Source organism: Nansenia antarctica (genome assembly GCF_963989245.1).
Source record: "Nansenia antarctica genome assembly, chromosome: 14".
NCBI lineage: Eukaryota > Metazoa > Chordata > Actinopteri > Argentiniformes > Microstomatidae > Nansenia > Nansenia antarctica.
The window spans coordinates 16,553,284-16,573,283 of NC_137684.1; the positions used below are offsets into that span (position 1 = coordinate 16,553,284).

Here is a 20,000-nt window from a genome sequence, read left to right on the forward strand (position 1 = left end):
TGAGCTTTCCTCCCTCTATTCCCAGTGCACGCTATTGATGTATTATTTAGAGTTCGCTGACAGGCTGAGAGAGATCACACCCCGGATCAGAGCTGAGGATGAATGAACTTGCTCTCCTCGTGATATGAGCGTAAAAAAAAGGGGGGGGGGGGAGGGCTTTAGGTCTCTTGTGCCCCTCGGAATGCCTCTACACCAAGGGGAGGCAGGTGGAAGCAGAAATCGGAGGCCTGGGGCTCATTGTAATGCATGGAGACAGAGACGGGCACTGCAGAGTTCTCAAGGTCAGGTGGTCTGTAATGGAATATACTTCACAAGGGTTGAGATGGTAGGGAGAATAACCACTCCTCTCTCTTTTTTCTCTCTCCCTCTCTCTCTCTCTCCGTCTCTCCCTCTCCCTCTGCCTCTCCATCTCTCCCTCTGCCCCCCCCTTCTCTCTCCCTCTTTGCCACTATCCCTGTTCCTCCTCCCTCCATCTTTCTCTCCCTCTCTCTCTGTCCCCCCCTTCTCTCTCCCTCTTTGCCACTATCCCTGTTCCTCCCCTCTCCTGTAACTCTCTCTCTCTCTCTCTCTCCCTCTTTTCTCACATCTCTCTCACATCTTTGCCCTCCCTATCTATATCTCCACCCCTCTCCTCTTACACATATCCCCCCCCTCCCTCTGTTTCTCTCTGCAGTCATCCAGGATGTAGACAGCTCCTCTCTGGAGGGGAGTTACCAGAGCTTCGCTAGCCTGATGGAGCAGCGGCTGGCAGAGCTGTTTCTGGTGGCCGGGCGACAGGGGACCCGCTTCAGAAGAGCCACCACAGTCGGGCCCTACACCGTCCAGGTGTGTGTGTGGGGGGGGGGCTTCAGGAGAGCCACCATGGTCGGGGCTTACACCGTCCAGGTGTGTGTGTGTGTGTGTGTGGGGGCGGGGGGGGCTTCAGAAGAGCCACCACGGTCGGGGCCTACACCGTCCAGGTGTGTGTGTGTGTGTGTGTGTGTGGGGGGGGGCTTCAGAAGAGCCTCCACGGTCGGGCCCTACACCGTCCAGGTGTGTGTGTGTGTGTGGGAGGGGGGGGGGGGGGGCTTCAGAAGAGCCTCCACGGTCGGGCCCTACACCGTCCAGGTGTGTGTGTGTGTGTGGGAGGGGGGGGGGGGCTTCAGAAGAGCCTCCACGGTCGGGGCCTACAACGTCCAGGTGTGTGTGTGTCTGTGTGTGTGTGTGTGTGGGGGGGGGGGGCAGGATGGGGGGGGGGGTAAGCTTCAGGAGAGCTACCACAGTTGGGAGCTACACTGTGTAAGTAAGTGAGGCGGGTGTGTGTGTGTGTGTGTGTGTGTGTGTGTGTGTGTGTGTGTGTGTGTGTGTGTGTGGGATGTACACGAGTGCTGTTTGCTCACAATGCCTGGGTTGAAATCCTTTCAAATAGTCTAGCGGTGCTCGATTTAGCTTGCCTTATCGATTGAGCAATGGAAAGAGTCCCACAGGGCAAACTCCACCCATGTAGCACTCCAGGCATGCTCTACCAATAATGAAAACATTCAACAAAATGGACACATTCTAATGCTTCTAACACACACACACACACACACACAGAATCAATAATACCAATAATGAAAACATTCAACAGAATGGAAACATTCTAATACTTCTAACACACACACACACACACACACTCTCTTCACTCACAGAGTAGAGGAGGTAGAAAATAATGATGGGCTCATTGTAATGCATGTAATGGAATGAAACCTTCCTAAATTCCATAAATCCATTCCTAATCCATTCCGTGCATTACAGTTAGCCCGTCCTCAGATTTCTGCCTCCATCAGCCTCCCCTGATTTCACATTCTTGGAATATTCCCTTTTTATGTTTTTTTTTGATTCTCAGTTTTATGTTTTCTCACAGATTTTTTTTATTTTTTATTGTAAAGTCACAGATTATCAGGTTTTATGATTACATGGGGTGGGAGAGGGGGGAGTGGTGGGAGTAGGAGTTGGGGTGGGAGGGGGGGGGGGTCGTATAACGGGTGTTGAGCCCATCCCAACCCTCCAGCTGTATAATACCCCTTCCTGCTTCATGACAAGATGTAATTACAAGCCTTGATTAAACCGTTATGATTTATCACCAGCATAAAAATCTGATCTATGATAACAAAAAAAAAAATCAAATTCAAATCTTCAGGCTGAGTCTCCTGGGTGGCATTATGCTATGTTTGGCTCGCATGTGCCATATACTATACTCACCGAACACTTTATTAGGAACACTATACTACGTAATACTGGTTGTAGGGCCTCTACTCTGGTGAAAACGGGAACAAGTCGGCAACCAATCAAATGTTCAGACTTTTATTCAGAAAAATTTAAATTCATTTCAAAATACAATATAAGTAAGTTTTCTTTAGTTTTTTTTATTAGGATCCCCATTAGCTAATGCCATGACATCAGCTAGTCTGTGCTCCAAAGTGACATTCAATATAAGTATAATCGCACTGATGCCTCTTTCTTAACACTAGAACAGACGTGCCTTTTTTACCTACTATAAGAGCCACCTCGGGGTCTTTAGTCTTTACAATGGGAAGCTGATATTTACGTACAACGACCACTAGTTGGCCGCCTTGTCACTAACGGCCAAGCTCCACCTGCTGCGTCGCGTCAACTCGCCATCGACGTTGCGTCAACTTCCCGTTGTCCAAGCTCCACCTGCTGCGTCGCGTCAACGTTCTACTCTAGCTCCACTGGCATTTTTTGTATACAGGAATAATTTCACCCTTGACTGCAATTATGTCCACAACAATAACAACATCATACAGAACATTTTCCAATCAGGGTAATATTTTATCTACATATTCCCAAATAGATAGTTGCTAGTTCAGTAGATGTTCAACTAACTGTCAACAACATTTCAACTAACTAACCACTAATCCTAAACCTTGCCCTAACCTTAAATCTAACCCTATCCTTAACCATAAATCTAGTTACATATCAACAGAGTTGCAGTTGATAGTTTGAGCAGCTGTGGATCATCTATAAGGGAATAAAGTGTGACCCCAGTCAAGTAGGAAATGTCATATACTGTCATATGCTCCACCGAGCGCGAGGAGAGCTCAGAGCGCGAGGTTATTAACAAAGACGTTCATAGCGGGAATTTCTGGATCAGGAGAGCACCTACATTCTCTTACAACATCTCTTTCATCAATTATGCCGATGGGTACGTATAGCTTAATTTATCCACATCTGCTAGCGGTTTTAATACACAGAAAATATTTTTCGACCTCAATAGGATGAGCCGTTCGTCGTCCATTCCTGCAACAAGAGTTCACCACAGGTGCGGTGATTGACGCCCCACGTGGGCGCTCACGTGGGGCGTCTCATTGTGACGTCTGCGTCCATCCACCGTCAAAAATCAAACTTTTTTGAAAGTCTACTTTGGACGCAGCCATCGGACGCAACGCTGACGCGACGCTACGCAGCAGGTGGAGCACCTTTCATTGATTACAATGCATTTGATCCCAATTTCGGACGCAACGCACATTAGACGCAACGCTCGATGGCCATGGTGGAGCTTGGCCGTAACCCGGCTCAGAGCGAGTGACAAGTCAAGGGTAAAGGTAAATAATCAATACTTTATTATCAACTAAAGACTAAATAAGCAAAATAGAAATGGGATGTGATAGTCAGTATCATCAATGGTGTATTAGGGTGTGGGTGGGGCTGCCATCCTGCAACACAGAATCAGAACAAGACAGCAGAGAGGGAGGAGGCTGTAACAGCCTTGTCTGTATGTGGAATGTTGTAAAGTGTAAACAAAGGAAAAAAGGTTTGCCACTAACAAAGGATCAAAAAGTATGCTTCCTGTATGGAGAGAGAGGCTGTGTTCGGAATGGCATACTAGCATACTACTCCTACTATCATCTATAGATATGACGTAGATTTGAGTATGCGAGAGCGTTCACACTGTACAGTATGCAAGATTTGAGAATGCAAGAAATTTAGTATGTATACTATATTTTTGCAATTATTTAAGTATGATATGACTGGACACTACTGGGGTACTAAATCCCCAACATGCATTGCACGTCTCTTCAGACTCGCGTCTGTCATACAAACTGTCATACAGCTGTTGTTTACATTGCCAGATAGCCTGGAGACAGAAAGCTCGCAATAAACATCGTTTTTTGCACAGATTTGAGTGTGCAGATGCTGTTTTTTGCACTCTATTTGATACTCTTGATCACGGATGAGAGTTGGTATTTTCACTATATTGGGAATCTACATGGTGAAATGCATTCTTAGACATGTCCAGCGAACAGAAGAGGGACAAAAACGTCAGATCAGATATATAAACGGGTTATTTTGATAAACTGGACACATTCTCGGAATATATATGGTTACTTTCTCGCCTGAAAACATATAAAAACGTCATAAAATGACATGTTACAGCAAATGTTACAGCTTTTAGCCAATGGAGGTTTAAAATGGAGCGTTTAAATTCCCCGCTGCCGGCCGGTGCGAAATGCATTCTGGGAGGCATTATGCATACTGCAGTGTAAACGGTCGGCTGGTTTTGGCATACTTATTATGAATTTAGTAGGCAGTATGCAGTATATACTCATTGAGTATGCTAGTATGCAGTATGCTAGTATGCCATTTCAAACACAGCCAGAGAGACTGGTGAAACCAGCACAGCCTAAATAGGCACCAGCACAGGTGTGCTGCATCAACCAATCAGGCCTCCTCTCCCCACTGCCCTCCTGCAACACAGAATCAGAACAAGACAGCAGAGAGGGAGGAGGCCGTAACAGCCTCGTAAATTCGCCTGCCTCCTACACAGTAAAACTGCAAAATAGCTTTATACTAGCTTATCCTGATGTGATTTTGAAAATGTCAGGATACTGGGTGGTAGAACGCACATATCTAGGAAAAGTCATGAAAGGAGGGTCCTGATATTTGATCAATTTGATCAGGGTCAAATGAGCCCACCCATGGCTGTTCTGGTGTTAATCCTCTAATTCAGTGGTTCCCAACCGGGGGTACGCGGACCCCTAGGGGTACGTGAGGGGATTGCAGGGGGTACGTGGAAAGATTTGGAATTATAATTTATTTCCCTTTCCCAAAAAATAATTAAATATAGTCGTTTCATAAACCTGTTGTTAAAATGGTACGCTGCAACTTAAGTTCCTCTCCGACAGGTAATGACTGTAACACAAGCGGTAGTCACGTCACATTTAAATCACGTTCATTTACGTTCATTTACGCGCGCACGTCAGCTAGGCCTGTCAGTATACCGCAAAGATGGACAGATGGCTAAAACGACCAGCTACAGTAACGGTCAGATCAGAGGCAGATCAGACGGTCAGATCAGAGGAAGATCAGACGGTCAGATCAGAGAAAAAAAGAAAAAAAGGACCCCGCTATTATTTGGAAACATATGTTTTGTGGGGATTTACATGTACATCGGCTGATCCACCACAGCCACAGTGCTTTTTCTGCGGCGAAGTCCTGGCTAATAATTCAATGAAGCCAGCCCATTTACAGCGACACCAGAGCACCAAACACCTAGCAACTGTTGGTAAAACTGACGACTTTTTCAAGCGAAAACTGTCAGAGTTCAAGTCAAGTCAGGCTACACTGAAAAAAGCGGCAAGTGTGTCAAGCAAAGCACTGGAGGCGTCCTATGCTGTTTCATTACTAGTGGCTAAGTCAAAAACCCCACATTCAATCGCCGAAGATCTGATTTTGCCTGCCGCTATGATTTTGGCTCAAACTATGCTGGACAAGAAAGCAGCTGACACGCTCAAGTCAGTGGCGGCTGGTGCACATTTTTTTGGGTGGGGCACAGCAGTGTGGCGGGGGGGTCTTCTTTCCCGTGTGCACGATTTTTTCCCCGCGTGCACGCGCATAAAACACGCACTGGCGTTACAACCATTGTATAATTTCAACTTTCACCCTTAAAATGACCGTGTGGCCATGGAGAAGTTACCCTGTCAACTACAGACACTGAGGTGGAAGAGTGACCGGTCTATGGACGTCGGTACGGTCCAATACCCAGTGTCAGACAAGGAGGAAGTCTAGTCAACAAGGCTAGTACAGGCCTCACAGCTACACTCAGGTTAATAAAGGTAGCAGATGAATATGTGTACTATGTGTCTGTGTGACATGGCTACATCAATGAGCAGAGATGAATGCTGCAGTCAGTAGTACAGTACTATCTATTTCATAGACACATGATGGATGATGATGGAGAGTGATGGTGGTCAACACATCACAGCAGGTCAACACATTCAATGATGTATCACAACCAGACCATGTCAGAAACACAACCAGACCATGTCAGAAACACAACAATGCATCAGCTGAGTTAAAGAAAACCAACTCTTACCTTTGATGACAGAACATGAGCCGTGTTTACCCGTACCTCCGCCTTGCCCCGCGCATATTGCTATGAATAGTTCGAACATAGGTGCTTGCACGTTAGGTGCGAGGCTGCTTGGTTAACCCATTAGCGGGAACATTATTAGTTGCACAAAATAGGCTGATTTAATTGACCATGAACATCAGAGACAGACATTACGAATGTTCATTTAAAATACTCCGGAAGCCCGGAAGTCCGGAAAACCGGAAGTCGGGAGTCCTCAGCATAATGCATTGTCTGCAATACAACCGGAGATTTCTTGGCCAGGGCGCACATTTGTGCGCCCTGGCCAAGAAATAGAGACAGCCAATTGGAGCGCTGCTACAGCTCACGTGTAAGCCAAAAGTATTCGTCCTGGCATAGACTTGCATTGACACGGCGCCCCGCGTTCTCCCCCTACGTATTTTAACAGTGAGTTTTACACACACACACACACACACACAGATAAAAATGTTTATTGTATTGGAGGATTTTTAATGAATGCTGATAGGCGCCGACAGAATATCAGCCGCATTTTGTGAATAAACAATGTTTATTTAAAAAAAAAACTTTTACAAATCGCAACTGAAGGTGGAAGTGAAGGTGGGGGCGGCGCCCCAGCGCCCTCTATCGGCCAGCCGCCACTGGCTCAAGTTGGTACCATTATCTAACAATACCGTCTCCCGTCGGATTGATGATATGTCCATAAATATTGTCGGACAAGTGGTGGATAAAATGAAGCAAGCAGGTCAGTTCGCTTTGCAATTAGATGAAATGACCGACGTTAGTGGGGAGGCTCAGCTGCTGGCTTTTGTGCGTTATAAAGAAGAGTCGGACATAAATGAGCATATCTTGTTTTGCAAGACGCTGCCAGGAAAGACAACTGGCGAGGAAATATTTCTGATTAAGACAACGATCTGGAGTATTTCTTCAAAGACAACGATCTGGAGTGGAAATCCTGCAGTCACATCTGTACCGATGGAGCGGCAGCAATGACGGGTAAGGTGCGTGGGCTGCTTGGGCGTGTGATGAAGGTGAACCCCGAAATTAAGTGGATGCACTGTATTATTCACCGGGAGGCACTCGCCAGCAAAAGGATGAGCCCCGAGTTAAGTGCAGTTATGGATGACGCAGTTAAGGTGATTAACTTCATTCAGTCCCGGCCAATGAACCACAGACTGTTTCAAACTCTTTGTCATGACAGCGGGTCAGAGCATGAGCAGCTACTGCTTCACACAGACGTTCGCTGGCTGTCTCGTGGCAAAACGCTGCTGCGGCTCTATGAATTGCGCATCGAGGTGTTTGCTTTCCTGACAGAAAACGACCACCCTCTTGCAGCCCTGTTTGAGGATGCAGTGTGGGTTGCGCAGCTGGCATATCTTGCTGATGTCTTCACTAAGCTGAATGAGCTCAACGTTTCACTTCAGGGCAAGTACTCACACATCCTTAACATGTATGACAAAGTGAATGGATTCATAAAGAAGGTTAAATTATGGGAGAGGAAATGTAAGGATGGAGATGTGAGCTGTTTCCCACTGCTTGATGGCCATCTCGCCACCACTGATGCTGACAGAGGTCCTGTGGTGAAAATAGTTAAAGCACATCTGTCCAAACTTGACACTGACTTCAACCAGTACTTTCATGACATTGAAACAAAGTCAGAAAAACTGGACTGGGTGAGGAACCCCTCAGAGTGAATGACAGGAGCAGCAGCAGCCTTCCTGCAAGCCTGCAGGAAAATCTGATGGACATGTCCTCTGATCGTGGGTTGAAGATGGCACATGCTGACAAGTCATTGACAGAGTTTTGGTGTGATGTTGAAAAGGAATATCCAGTGCTGGGAAAGTGTGCATTGAATGAACTTTTGCCTTTTGGATCTACATATATGTGTGAAGTGACCTTCTCAGCTTTGACCCACATCAAAACCAAGCCAAGGAACAGACTGAATGTGGAGAGCAGCCTGGTGACTGCTGTTGCCACACTGCCTCCAGAACTGTCAAAGCTTATAAAAGAGAAGCAACCTCAAGTGTCTCATTAAAGCTCAACTGATGAAAAAAAGAATTGCAACTGCTACTGGGTGAGTCTATTTTTCACAATGGTGTAAATATCTATGTATTAGAGGGGAGTGGTTCAAATGATTTCATTAATAATCAGTAGAGTTAGATAAGAAGTTTAAGTGTGTGTGTGTGTGTGTGTGTGTGTGATAAGTTTTATCCTGTCTCATCTTGTCTGTTTCCTCTCCCCATCAGTCAAGACTCTGGGATGAGAAAATTATGACATCACTGCACCTCAGACAGAAGCCAAAGAGGAGCAGGAGAAAGGGAAAAGAAACAGATATCAAATCAAATTCATTATTATTTATTATTTATTTTTCTATTTTCAGTGAGTGTGTGGGCATGTGGTAACAATTAACCATTGAGGTGGCCAGGTGGCACATGTATTGGCCAATTAGCTCATGTAGTCTAATTTTGAATGGCAATGTTTTGAAATGGCAAACATGTGACTTTATGTCAGATTGTTGTGTGCAGAAAACCGTGTTCAGTGCATTTAAAAAGTGCCATTTTGAATAGCAAAATGTGTGTAAAGCAGAAAATGTGTTTAGAGTTTTGGAGACATGAGAGGAGGTTTTGCTCTCTGTGTGTCAGTAATAAATGTTATATTTGCAAGTTAGAGTTTAATTGATTTTTTGGGGAAATAATCAACACGCATGAGTGAGGGGGTACTTCTGGCATGGCAAAACAGCTCAAGGGGTACACAAGACAAAAAAGGTTGGGAACCACTGCTCTAATTGACCTGTCTAGATGGTGAGGATCCGTCGCCTCCCTGGGCCTAAGAACCCAGCTGAGATGACGTACTACGCCCAGGTGAACGGTGCCCCCGTCCCAGGCACCAGTGCAGCCAAGACCCTGAGCACCCTGGACTCCCAGACCATGGCCCTCACCCTGGGATACTTCATCCAGCTACAAGCTGAGCGTGCGTTACCTTCTGCACAGTTTTACCTGTCTGTCTCTCTCTCTCTCTCTCTCTCTCTCTCTCTCTCTCTCTCCCTCTCTCTCTACCTACCTACCTACCTACCTACCTGTCTATCTGTCTATCTGTCTCTCTATCTCTCTATCTATCTATCTATCTATCTATCTATCTATCTGTCTGTCTGTCTGTCTGTCTGTCTGTCTGTCTGTCTGTCTGTCTGTCTGTCTATCTATCTATCTATCTATCTATCTATCTATCTATCTATCTATCTATCTATCTATCTATCTATCTATCTATCTATCTATCTATCTATCTATCTATCTATCTATCTATCTATCTATTTAACCATCCACCCATCCATCTGACCAGTCTATTGTGCACAAAGCTAGATATTCAGTTATCACAGTGGATAGGGCAGGAGTTAATTACTGCAGTAGTTTTGTTTTTTTCATGTTGAGATGTCTCTCCTCTCAGTCTGTTGATTATGTATTGGAATCGCTTTGTGGCTACATTGCTTTGTGATTGACGGTGCCAAATGATAACAAACAATTAAACCGTTCGATGGTGTGTGTCTGTTTGTGTGTGTGTGTGCGTGTGTGTACATGTGTGTGTGTGTGTGTGTGTACGTACTCTTTCGTTTCCATGGTTACCGACAGCTGTGGTAAAGACGCCGCCTGCCAACCTGTGGATGATGGCGGTGCTGACACCCGTTGCCCTGGTGATGGTCGTCATCGTCATGGTAATCGCCATACTGTGCAAGCGAAACAGGGTCATCTTCAAGACCAGCGCATTCAGAAACTTCAAAACCAGATCCAAGGTAAAGCTGGGCCCGGGGTCCGTTTTGTGTGTGTGTGTCTGTGTGTGTGTATGTGTGAGCGTGTGTGGTGAATAATAACACTGTGCACATCTTCAGGGTTTATTATTTATTGAGCATCTGCTTAGTTTCATATAATGAACTCTGTTGCCTATGATGATGCTGATCAATGCTCAGTAACCAGCGGGGGTGGGGCGGGGGGAGGGACTGAAGAATGAAGGTTAATGTACTGGAAAGGACTTTTCCAGCTCAATGTCCCTTTAATTGTCTTCTTGTTTAGACGTCGTACCGGAGGGAGGGCAGTTACCACCACCAGGTATTGACTGACGGCTGCTTTCTGTCTGAGTACATGCATGTGGCTTAGTGGCTGTGCTGTTGATGGGGCCTGGGGCTGGAGCTGGGGATGAGGCTGGGGCTGGGGCTGGGGATGAGGCTGGGGCTGGGGATGAGGCTGGGGCTGGGGATGGGGATGAGGCTGGGGCTGGGGCTGGGGCTGGGGATGAGGCTGGGGCTGGGGATGGGGATGGGGATGAGGCTGGGGCTGGGGCTGGGGATGAGGCTGGGGCTGGGGATGAGGCTGGGGCTGGGGATGGGGATGGGGATGAGGCTGGGGCTGGGGTATGGGGCTGGGGTTGGGGATGAGGCTGGGGTTGGGGATGAGGCTGGGGCTGGGGTATGGGGCTGGGGGCTGGGACAGAGTGCTGGGGCTGGGCTGGGGCAAGACATGCCTCCTGTGTTCTGTGATTCCTCTGATTTCCCTCATGGGAAATCAATAGTGCTGTTTGTGTGTCTCTCTCTGTTTGTGTGTGTGTGTGTGTGTGTGTGTGTGTGTGTGAGTATGTTTCTGCTCTTGTGTGTGAATCAATCGGGGGGTGGGCGGGCGGGCTCAGAGCTACTGATCAATGTGGCGTCCTCCATCCGTGTGCAGAGTGCAGATCCATATGGCCTGAGTCATAACCTTCATAACCCTGCCTCACAGACTGAGTCATAACCATCATAACCCTGCCTCGCAGACTGACTGTGGCGCCATGGCAGAATCCAATACGGTCGGTCATGTTGATGTCACACTGGATTACAATGGCATTTAGAGTAATAGGGAGTTATTTAGATTAACAAGAGCCAGGGCCTAAACCGTTTAAATCCGTCATCGTTGACGACGGACCCTGGCGTTTTATTGTTTTTCAAACGCACACAGCGTTAACAGTCTGGCTGTGCAGATGGAGCGACAGCCTGTGTTGTTTTGTCGTCAGTGTTATTATAATACGTTATTGTTATTATTATTATTATTATTAGTATTAGTAGTAGTGGTAGTGGTAGGGGTAGTAGTTGTAGTAGTAGTAGTAGTAGTAGTAGTTGTAGTAGTAGTAGTAGTAGTAGTTGTAGTAGTAGTAGTAGTAGTAGTAGTAGTAGTAGTAGTAGTAGTAGTAGTAGTAGTAGTAGTAGTAGTAGTAGTAGTAGTACTAGTAGTAGTAGTACTAGTAGTAGTAGTAGTAGTAGTAGTAGTAGTAGTAGTAGTAGTAGTAGTAGTAGTAGTAGTAGTAGTAGTAGTAGTAGTAGTAGTAGTAGTGGTAGTGGTAGTGGTAGTGGTGGTAGTAGTAGTAGTAGTAGTAGTAGTAGTAGTAGTAATAGTAGTACCCTTTGCTATGACACTCTTACAATCAGCTAAAATACAAAAATATCATCAACAAATCACTCAATAAGTTTTAATTGAGTCCATCTTAATGCAAGGATAATCGTCCATGTAATTTCGGGAATTAACATCTCTGCTTTTATTGGGTCCCTGATTTGCATAGTGAAAGGGTCCGAATACTTTCCATGGGCACTATACACGCGGATGCAATTTGCTTCAAGGTCGTGTTTATGCGTGTAACTGTTTGTAAACATTTAATGTCACCGGGTTATTTGGAATGCGACATGAAATATTAAAGAGTTGCTGAATATGTGATTTTACACGCCGGAGCACGCAGTAGCCCTGGGAGTCTCAGAGTGCTCCTCCATGGAGTTTGCTTTGTTCTCTCGTACATCCAGCCATGTGGCTCGCTCGCTCGCTCGCATGCACAAATGAGATTCATATTCTTATCGTGATTCTGGGTTTGTGAACAGCTTGGGGCGGTGGTAAATACTCTTAGTTAAGCTCTTTGACTCGGGAACAGTGCACATATTTGCAGTGGTGGTGTCTCCAGCTTTCCGGGGGGGAATGTGTTTGTGTGTGTTCCCGGGAAACGTGGTTGTTGGTAGTGGGCTGCGTTCGTAAATTGTCTCTGGAAATCTGATCAGCACTCATGGAATGCCTCTTGAAGCCTCCAAATCAAATGACTTGGTCTCTTTATGACGTCGAACCCAATGTGCGCCCCGGCGCTCTCAGAGTGACTTTACGAACGCAGCCAGTGTCTCCAACGTTCCGGGGATGGAATACCAAACAGGTCATAATGATCCGCAAGGGAGAGTGGATGAGCTTCATGAACTACTGGTCAACACCACACACACCTCATACATCACTGGAGGACTGACAACCTAAAGCTGCTAATCAATGGCACGGCTTCCGTCTGCATGTGTGTGTAAGCATTAACCAGTCGAGCTGTGAGTCTGTTTCATCGCTCGGTAAAATATGCTGCGGTGCGCCGTTGTGTGAAATCATTTTTGACACTTTGTGCTCAAGGACTTTGTGCTCAAGGCCGTTTCATAATTGAGATGTCCAAAGAGGCTTTAGTTAAAGAACGGAAAACAACAGTCTTTCGTTTCCTTTCTCTTATATACATTAAAGCATATTTGTCCAGCAGCAGTTCTCGGACATGTGTGACAGCAGCTGGTGAAAGCGGGAACAAGTCAGCAACCGACCAAATGTTCAGACTTTTATTCTGAAAAATGTAAATACATTTCAACGTTGATGAAAATCAATGACACACTCGCTAGTCAAGGCAATACATTGCAATGCAATGGATTCGGTGAGTAATCCCCACTACTCCACACTAATTAGGTAGTAGTGGGGGATTACTCACCGAATCCATTGTATTGCAATGTTTTGGCTCGACTAGCGAGTGTGTCATTGATTTTCAACAACATTGAGATGTAGCTAAATTTTTCAGAATAAAAGTCTGAACATTTGGTCGGTTGCCGACTGGTTTGTTCCCCCTTTCGCCAGCTGCCGTCACACATGATGTCTGTAATTGACCCGTCTCTGCTCAGGGAGAGTGGAAGGTTCCAGAAGTCTCTCCGTACCACGTCCGTTGGCGTTTATATATTACATCAAGTTTCTCTCCCTCCGTCTGACATCCGACTCCATCATGGTTCTAAATGAACCCAGGGCGTGGAATCCATCTCTGTCACCATGGCAGCGCAGAGTAGCCTTGTGCTGAGCGGCCGGATCAACTCCGTGTCTCTATCAAACCCAGCAATTCAGGGAGATGAAGGGAGGCCATTTATTAAGTCGATGACAGCGAGCGGGCAGAGCTGGCCGCCTCTCCCTCTCTCCCCTTCTCCCCCTCTCCTCTCCTCCTCCTCCTCCTCTCCCCCCCTCATCCTCTCCTCTCCCTCTCTCCTCCTCTCATCCTCTCCCCCTCTCCCCCTCTCCCCCGTGTCTCCCTGCCTAGAGATATATATCGGTGAGAAGCCACTACAGTAGAAACACCTTTCAAGGTTAATAGACCCGGCAACAGCACCTCCCCCCCCTCCTCGCAACACCGCTCCCCCCTCCCCCCTTCCCCACCTCCCACCCCCCAGCTGTGAATTTCCAACAGCGTCCAAGTCATAACCCTGATTCACACTGCAGAGCCAAACCGAGCTGAACCAAGCTGAGTGGTGGCCCGCCGGGCTGGCCCAGTGACAGGGCTTAAACAGCGCTGCACAAGACAATGGGAAAAGGAAAGGAAGTGGCCAGAGCCAGCGCAGCAGGCCTCGGATTGGTCCCGCGGCGTGTAAAGCCCCCTTCGCTGTCTCAGGATATTACCTCCGTCAGGCTCAACGTGGTGGAGAACTACGGCCCGTGAGGGAGACGGTGGAGGTTGGTGGAGGTAGAGAATCGGAGGAGGACGAGGCTCATTGTTCATGTGGGACGGAATGAGGAAGGGACGGAAACACACAGGACACAGTCTGTCCTCTGGTTCTGGCCTCCACCAGCCTCCCCGTCAGTGTGGAGCGGGTAGCAACACCTTCCAAGGTTACGGATCTGGAGGTGGTTCGGGGTAACCTTGCCTGAGGCCTGAACAGGCCCGGCACCAGGGCCAAGACTTTGGGTGGGGAGGGGGGGGGGGAGTGGTAGCATGGCTATGGGAAGCGCTAAATCAATGGACGTAGTATATGGACCTACAGTAAATACAAATATGATATTAAACATTCAAACACAGCCCAAACACAGGAATATCAACAATTCCGAAAAATAAATTCTAAGGGCTTTAGCTTAGTGAGTGTGCTCAGAGACCCGGGTTCAAACAGCCTCCCAGCTGTGAATCCTCTGTTTCTAATACCATGAAGTGTCTTCATAGACATCTCCTCACAGAAACTTCCAGAAAGTCAATGTGGTCGAGTTGAAAAATCAGAGGACATTCCATTCCAATTTCACAGAATTAGAGATTACAGGGACAGTCTCCCTGGAGTAAATTAGGTCTGAGTGCCTTACTCAAGGACACACTAGTGGTGGTGTTCCTAGGTGGGATTTGAAGTCATGACGTTCTAATCACCAGTCCAACTCACTCTCCGCTACTATCCGCCACTACCCTGCATTCCATGCATTACAATGGGCCCGTCCTCCGATTTCTACCTCCACCAACCTCTCCCCTTGTGGAGATATACAGTACTACGTCCCCCCCATGCCCCCCATCCTCCCAGGCTGAGGTAAAGACGTCAACACTCTCTATACTCTACACGCTATACATCACTTTGTTGACATGCATTATAGCTCTCCGGGCTAATGGCTAAAGGGGCGTGCGGGACACCGAGGTTAGAACCCCGATCGTTCACATGAATATGCTCTCAACATCCACCCGGACTCCAGCTGTGAACATCCAATACCACAAGGGCAGACTGCGTCCATATATCACCTCAGCCAGACACTGACATGTACCTCCTAGGCTTCCGTAGAGGCATATTGATTTCTCTGGCACTTAACAGCAGCTGCAGCCATGTGTGAGATCTGCAGCACTTGACGGTGTGCACACTGAGAGACTGCTGAATTATTGAAGCTGTTTACAGCTATTCTTCCATTCGTGCTTTACAATGAGTCTGTCCTCTGATTTCTGCCTCCACCAGCCTCCCTTGTCTCCTACATATACCCAAATGCACTTGTGGGGGGGGGGGGGGGGTAAAAGAATACCTTGAATACTGTGTATGTCGATGTAAAAAAGAAATCTGAGTTCATACATTTCGTGTAATGTGTCTTTTATTGCTGCCTGGCATATCCAGAAAGGCAATCTTAATGGAATGAAAAGTCATTTGGCATCACAAAGGAAGTGCTTAGGGCCTCACAGACATGGATCACGGATCCATTTATTTTTCAATTTCTTTCTTCCAATACTCCAACTTGCAAGGTACTGTTTGACATTCTCATTTATTAGAATTCCAACTAAGCTCTTTTTAACATGCTGACAGAGAGAAAACAGTTCTGACTGAGGTTACTCCATTACCTTTCCTGTAAACTATCTTACCAGTAAATTACCTTCCCTGTAAACTCCCTTTACCAGTAAATTACCTTCCCTGTAAACTCCCTTTACCAGTAAATTACCTTCTCCCTAAACTACCGTACCAGTAAATGACCTTCGCTGTAAACTACTGTAGCAACCCTGTTACTGTGTTGTGTCATGTGTGCCAATGCACCCCTGTGATTGGTGGAGGTGGGCGCATGCGTGTGGTGGTTGTTGAGACCGTGGAGAGAGGAAGGACTCCGGTGAATGGGGAAAGTTGGTATGCGAGTTAAACAATTAAAGGATCAGTTAAATGAGAGAAGCTATCTGTTGTTATTCCACCACTGTCCAAGTTGGGACGTTACACTGGTGTCAGAAGTGGGATGGAACGAAGGCCATCGGAGAGGCGTGTCCACGTGAGGGACGTGACATAGTGAAGCGTGAGGGCACGCTCTCCCGAACGGTGAGGATAGTGTAACGATCCTGTATGAGACCCCGTTAACAGCTCCTCCAAGGGAGTTAACTCTCTTGGTCTAATGGTTAGCGCGGTCGTCGGTTATGCGGGAGATCGGGGTTCGATTCCCGGATGGGGCGAGTTACACTACCAAGTCTCTGTTCGCTACACTACCATATCTGTAAATTACCTCCCCTATAAACTACCCTATCTGTTAACTACCTTACCTGATTGAATTACTCGATGTAACTAATAAGTGGGTTTTTAAAAGTTTTTTTAAAAAGTGGTACAGACCCAGCTAACCTGACAGTGAGGGGGAGGCGATTCCATAATGTTGGAACTACAACAGTAAAAGCACGGCCACCCTTTGTTTTGAGCCTGGACCGTGGGACAATTAAAAGCCGTTGGTCAGACGATCTATGAGATCTAGGCGCAATGTATTGTATTAAAAGATCGGAAATATAGGAGGGTGCCATGCCATGGAGGGCCTTAAAGGTGATCAGGAGGATCTTGAATTGTATTCTAAAACGCAGGGAAGCCAATGGAAGTGGACTAGAATGGGGGTAATATGCTCTCTTCGTTTGGTGTATGTCAGAAGCCTCGCAGCTGCGTTCTGAACTAGTTGGAGTCAAGCAATTGCAGAGTCACTTAAGCAGGAAAAGATTGAGTTACAGTAATCCAAACGGGAAGAGATAAAAGCATGGATGATTTGCTCTATAATATTCTTTGGCAGTGCTGATCTGATTTTGGCAATGTTTCTGAGTTGGAAAAAACAAGACTGAACCAGTTTCTTGGTCAAACACAACACCAAGATTTCTAGCAGAAGGTTTTACATTTTTTGCTAAATTCCAGAGATATGGACTGATAATCTTTGCAGTTTGGTCTGGCCCAAGAACCAACATTTCAGTTTTGTCGATATTCAGCTGTAAAAAGTTCATCCAATCTTTAATAGCAGTGAGACAACACTGTAGAGTATCCACATTTTTAAGCTCGTCGGATTTAAAAGAAACATAAAGCTGGGTGTCATCTGCATAGCAATGGTAGGATACAGTCTTATATTGACGGATAATATGACCAAGGGGGAGCATATACAGACTGAACAAGGTGGGACCGAGGATTGAACCTTGTGGGACCCCACACAGAATATGAGTTGATGATGAGACAAAATCATCAATAGTCACCCTAAACGATCTCTCTGTAAGATATGAGGAAAGCCATCTGAGGGCAGTTCCATCTATGCCGACCCAATGCTTTAGTCCAGCGTTTCCCAAACTGTGGGGCGCGCCCCCCTAGTGGGGCGCGGGGGTACTGCATGGGGGCGCAGAAAAAAAACGAAAAAAAAACGGTGGGAATACTGCTGCTTTTTGCAACATCGTACCTGTGTGAGATAGGCTTTTCTGCTGTTGCTGCTATCAAAAGCAAATACAGGTCGAAGTTGAACATTGAGAATGAACTGAGAGTGGCAGTCTCAAAACAACAACCCCGCTTTGAGAAGATTTGCAAGGCAAAGCAAGCACACACAAGTCATTGATCGTAATTGTGATAGGAATGTGTGGAGTAAGAATAGTGATGCAGTAGAAATTAGTTAATGTTGATATGTTGAATATTTCAGTGGCACAGGATCATTTGCCAAGCACTTATGTTCCTTTTCAACCCATAATAACATATAAAACTATAGTTGGATATATGTGTCTTGTTATTATTAGAAGAGAAAATGTAATGTTTGTACAACTTTATACAATTAATTATATCAATCTAGGTGGGGACCGGGTTAGGGGGGGCTCGAAAATATTTCCAATTACCCAAGGGGGGCCTGATTGAAAAAGTTTGGGAACCGCTGCTTTAGTCTATCCAGCAGGATGGTATGATCAACTGTGTCAAAGGCGGCAGACAAATCCAACAGGTAGTGGTGGTCTAGTGGATAATGAGTTGGACTTGTGATCGGAAGGTTGTGAGTTCAAATCCCGCCTGAAACCACACCACTACTAGTGTGCCCTTGGGTAAGGCACTTAGCCCTCAGTTACTCCAGGGGGAATGTCCCTGTAATTCGTAATTGTAAATCGCTTTGGATTAAAAGCGTCTGCTAAATGGCAAAATTATTAAAATTATAATATTAAAATGGAGTGATGACCAGAGTCTGTATTCATAAGTATGTCGTTAGTGACTTTCAACGAAGCAGTTTCAGTGCTATGCAGCCTACGAAACTCAGATTGAAATGGGTTGAGAATATCATTTGTTTCCACTATTTCCAAAAGTTGTTTAGCAACGGCCTTTTCAAAAAAAATTGAGACAAAGGGTAGTTTTGAGATTGGCCTATAATTTTGGGGGAGTGTTGGATCAAGACTAGGTTTCTTCAGAAGGGGCTGAATACAGGCTTGTTTGAAATAATCTGGGAACAAACCAGAGGACAGAGACTCATTAACAATGGAGAGAAGACAAGGGGCAATTACTTTTAATACCTCTTTGAAGAATCTGGGGGGTATAGTGTCAAGGCCACAAGAGGATAGGTGCATATGTGACACAATGTCAAGCAAATTATCCATGGAAATACTCTGCACTGTGGGGGAGGCGTCTGTAGTAACCATGCATGAGGTAGGGGGCGTTATAGAGGCGTTGATACCCTTAACCTTCTCAACAAAATAAGCTAAAATGTTGTTGCAATCTTCAACACAGGAGGCCGAGACAACTGATGGAGCAGGGTTTACAAGTTTATCAATGGTGCTGAAGAGAACTCTGACATTATACTTTTGTGCTGCTACAAGGCTTGTAAAATACTTAAGTCTCTCTTTTTTGATTAATAAATTGTAAGCAGATAACATCTCTCTCATAATAAGGAGGTGGACCTGTAGGTTACTTTTCTTCCACTTTCTTTCTGCTCTTCTACATTCTCTTTTTAGTTGGCGGGTGTCATCATTTGTCCAAGGTGATGGATTTGCCTGACGCCTTGACCTTGCCGTAATGGGAGCAATGTGATCTAAAACTGATGAACATAGAGTATTAAACTGATCAACCAAATCATTTACATCATTAAACTGTGTTAAGCTGTTGCACTAAAATTAACAGCAGATCTCTCATTAAAAATGCGGGACTGAACTGTACATTTTGGGGAAGGAACAGCTACGTGAAGGGAAATATCAAATAGCACAGTTTTGTGATAAGAAACAGAATCTTTTAGGGTGAGGGAGTTAACAGATAAACCCATAGTAAAAACTAAGTCAAGAGTGTGGCCACGTTCATGTGTAGGCAGAGATACATGCTGCTTTAGGTTAAAAGAATCACACATGCTTAAATATTCAGTGGCAGGACTGTTAGTAGGGTCGTCCACGTGCATATTAAAATCACCAACCAATATGATGTTGTCATAGTTAAGAATAATAAAAGAAATAAGATCAGAGAAGTCAGCTACAAAATTACTGTTTGGTTTAGGAGGGCGATATATAACAATGCAGCAAACAGGGGTATCACACTTGACTTTGAACATCAGTACTTCAAAGCTAGAAGGTTTCTCCACAGTGCAAATTATTTTTAAAAGCCACAGCAAGGCCACCTCCACGACCTGTGAGTCTGGGTGAATTAAAAAACATGTAATTGGGGGGACATACTGTAGTTCAGCGAAGGCACTGATGTCACTGGACGTTAACCAGGTCTCTGTTAGAAACGGAAAACCCAAATTATATGTAGTGATAAAATCGTTCAAAACAAACGTTTTATTCATTAAGGATCTTGTGTTTGTAAGAGCTAACTTAATAGGCCTAGTGAGACTCATAGATTGGGCAG

General features: G+C 45.8%; 1 protein-coding gene across 1 annotated transcript in view; it reads left to right on the forward strand.

The window, feature by feature from the left end:
• kiaa1549la (KIAA1549-like a) overlaps positions 1 to 20,000 on the forward strand; it is a gene marked incomplete at both ends in the record, with an annotated part of 53,054 nt that overhangs the window by 14,552 nt on the left and 18,502 nt on the right. The window contains 4 exon segments of the mRNA XM_080544641.1: positions 674 to 825; positions 9,172 to 9,343; positions 9,997 to 10,157; positions 10,435 to 10,470. Of these exon segments, the coding sequence (XP_080400767.1) occupies positions 674 to 825; positions 9,172 to 9,343; positions 9,997 to 10,157; positions 10,435 to 10,470 (521 nt within the window).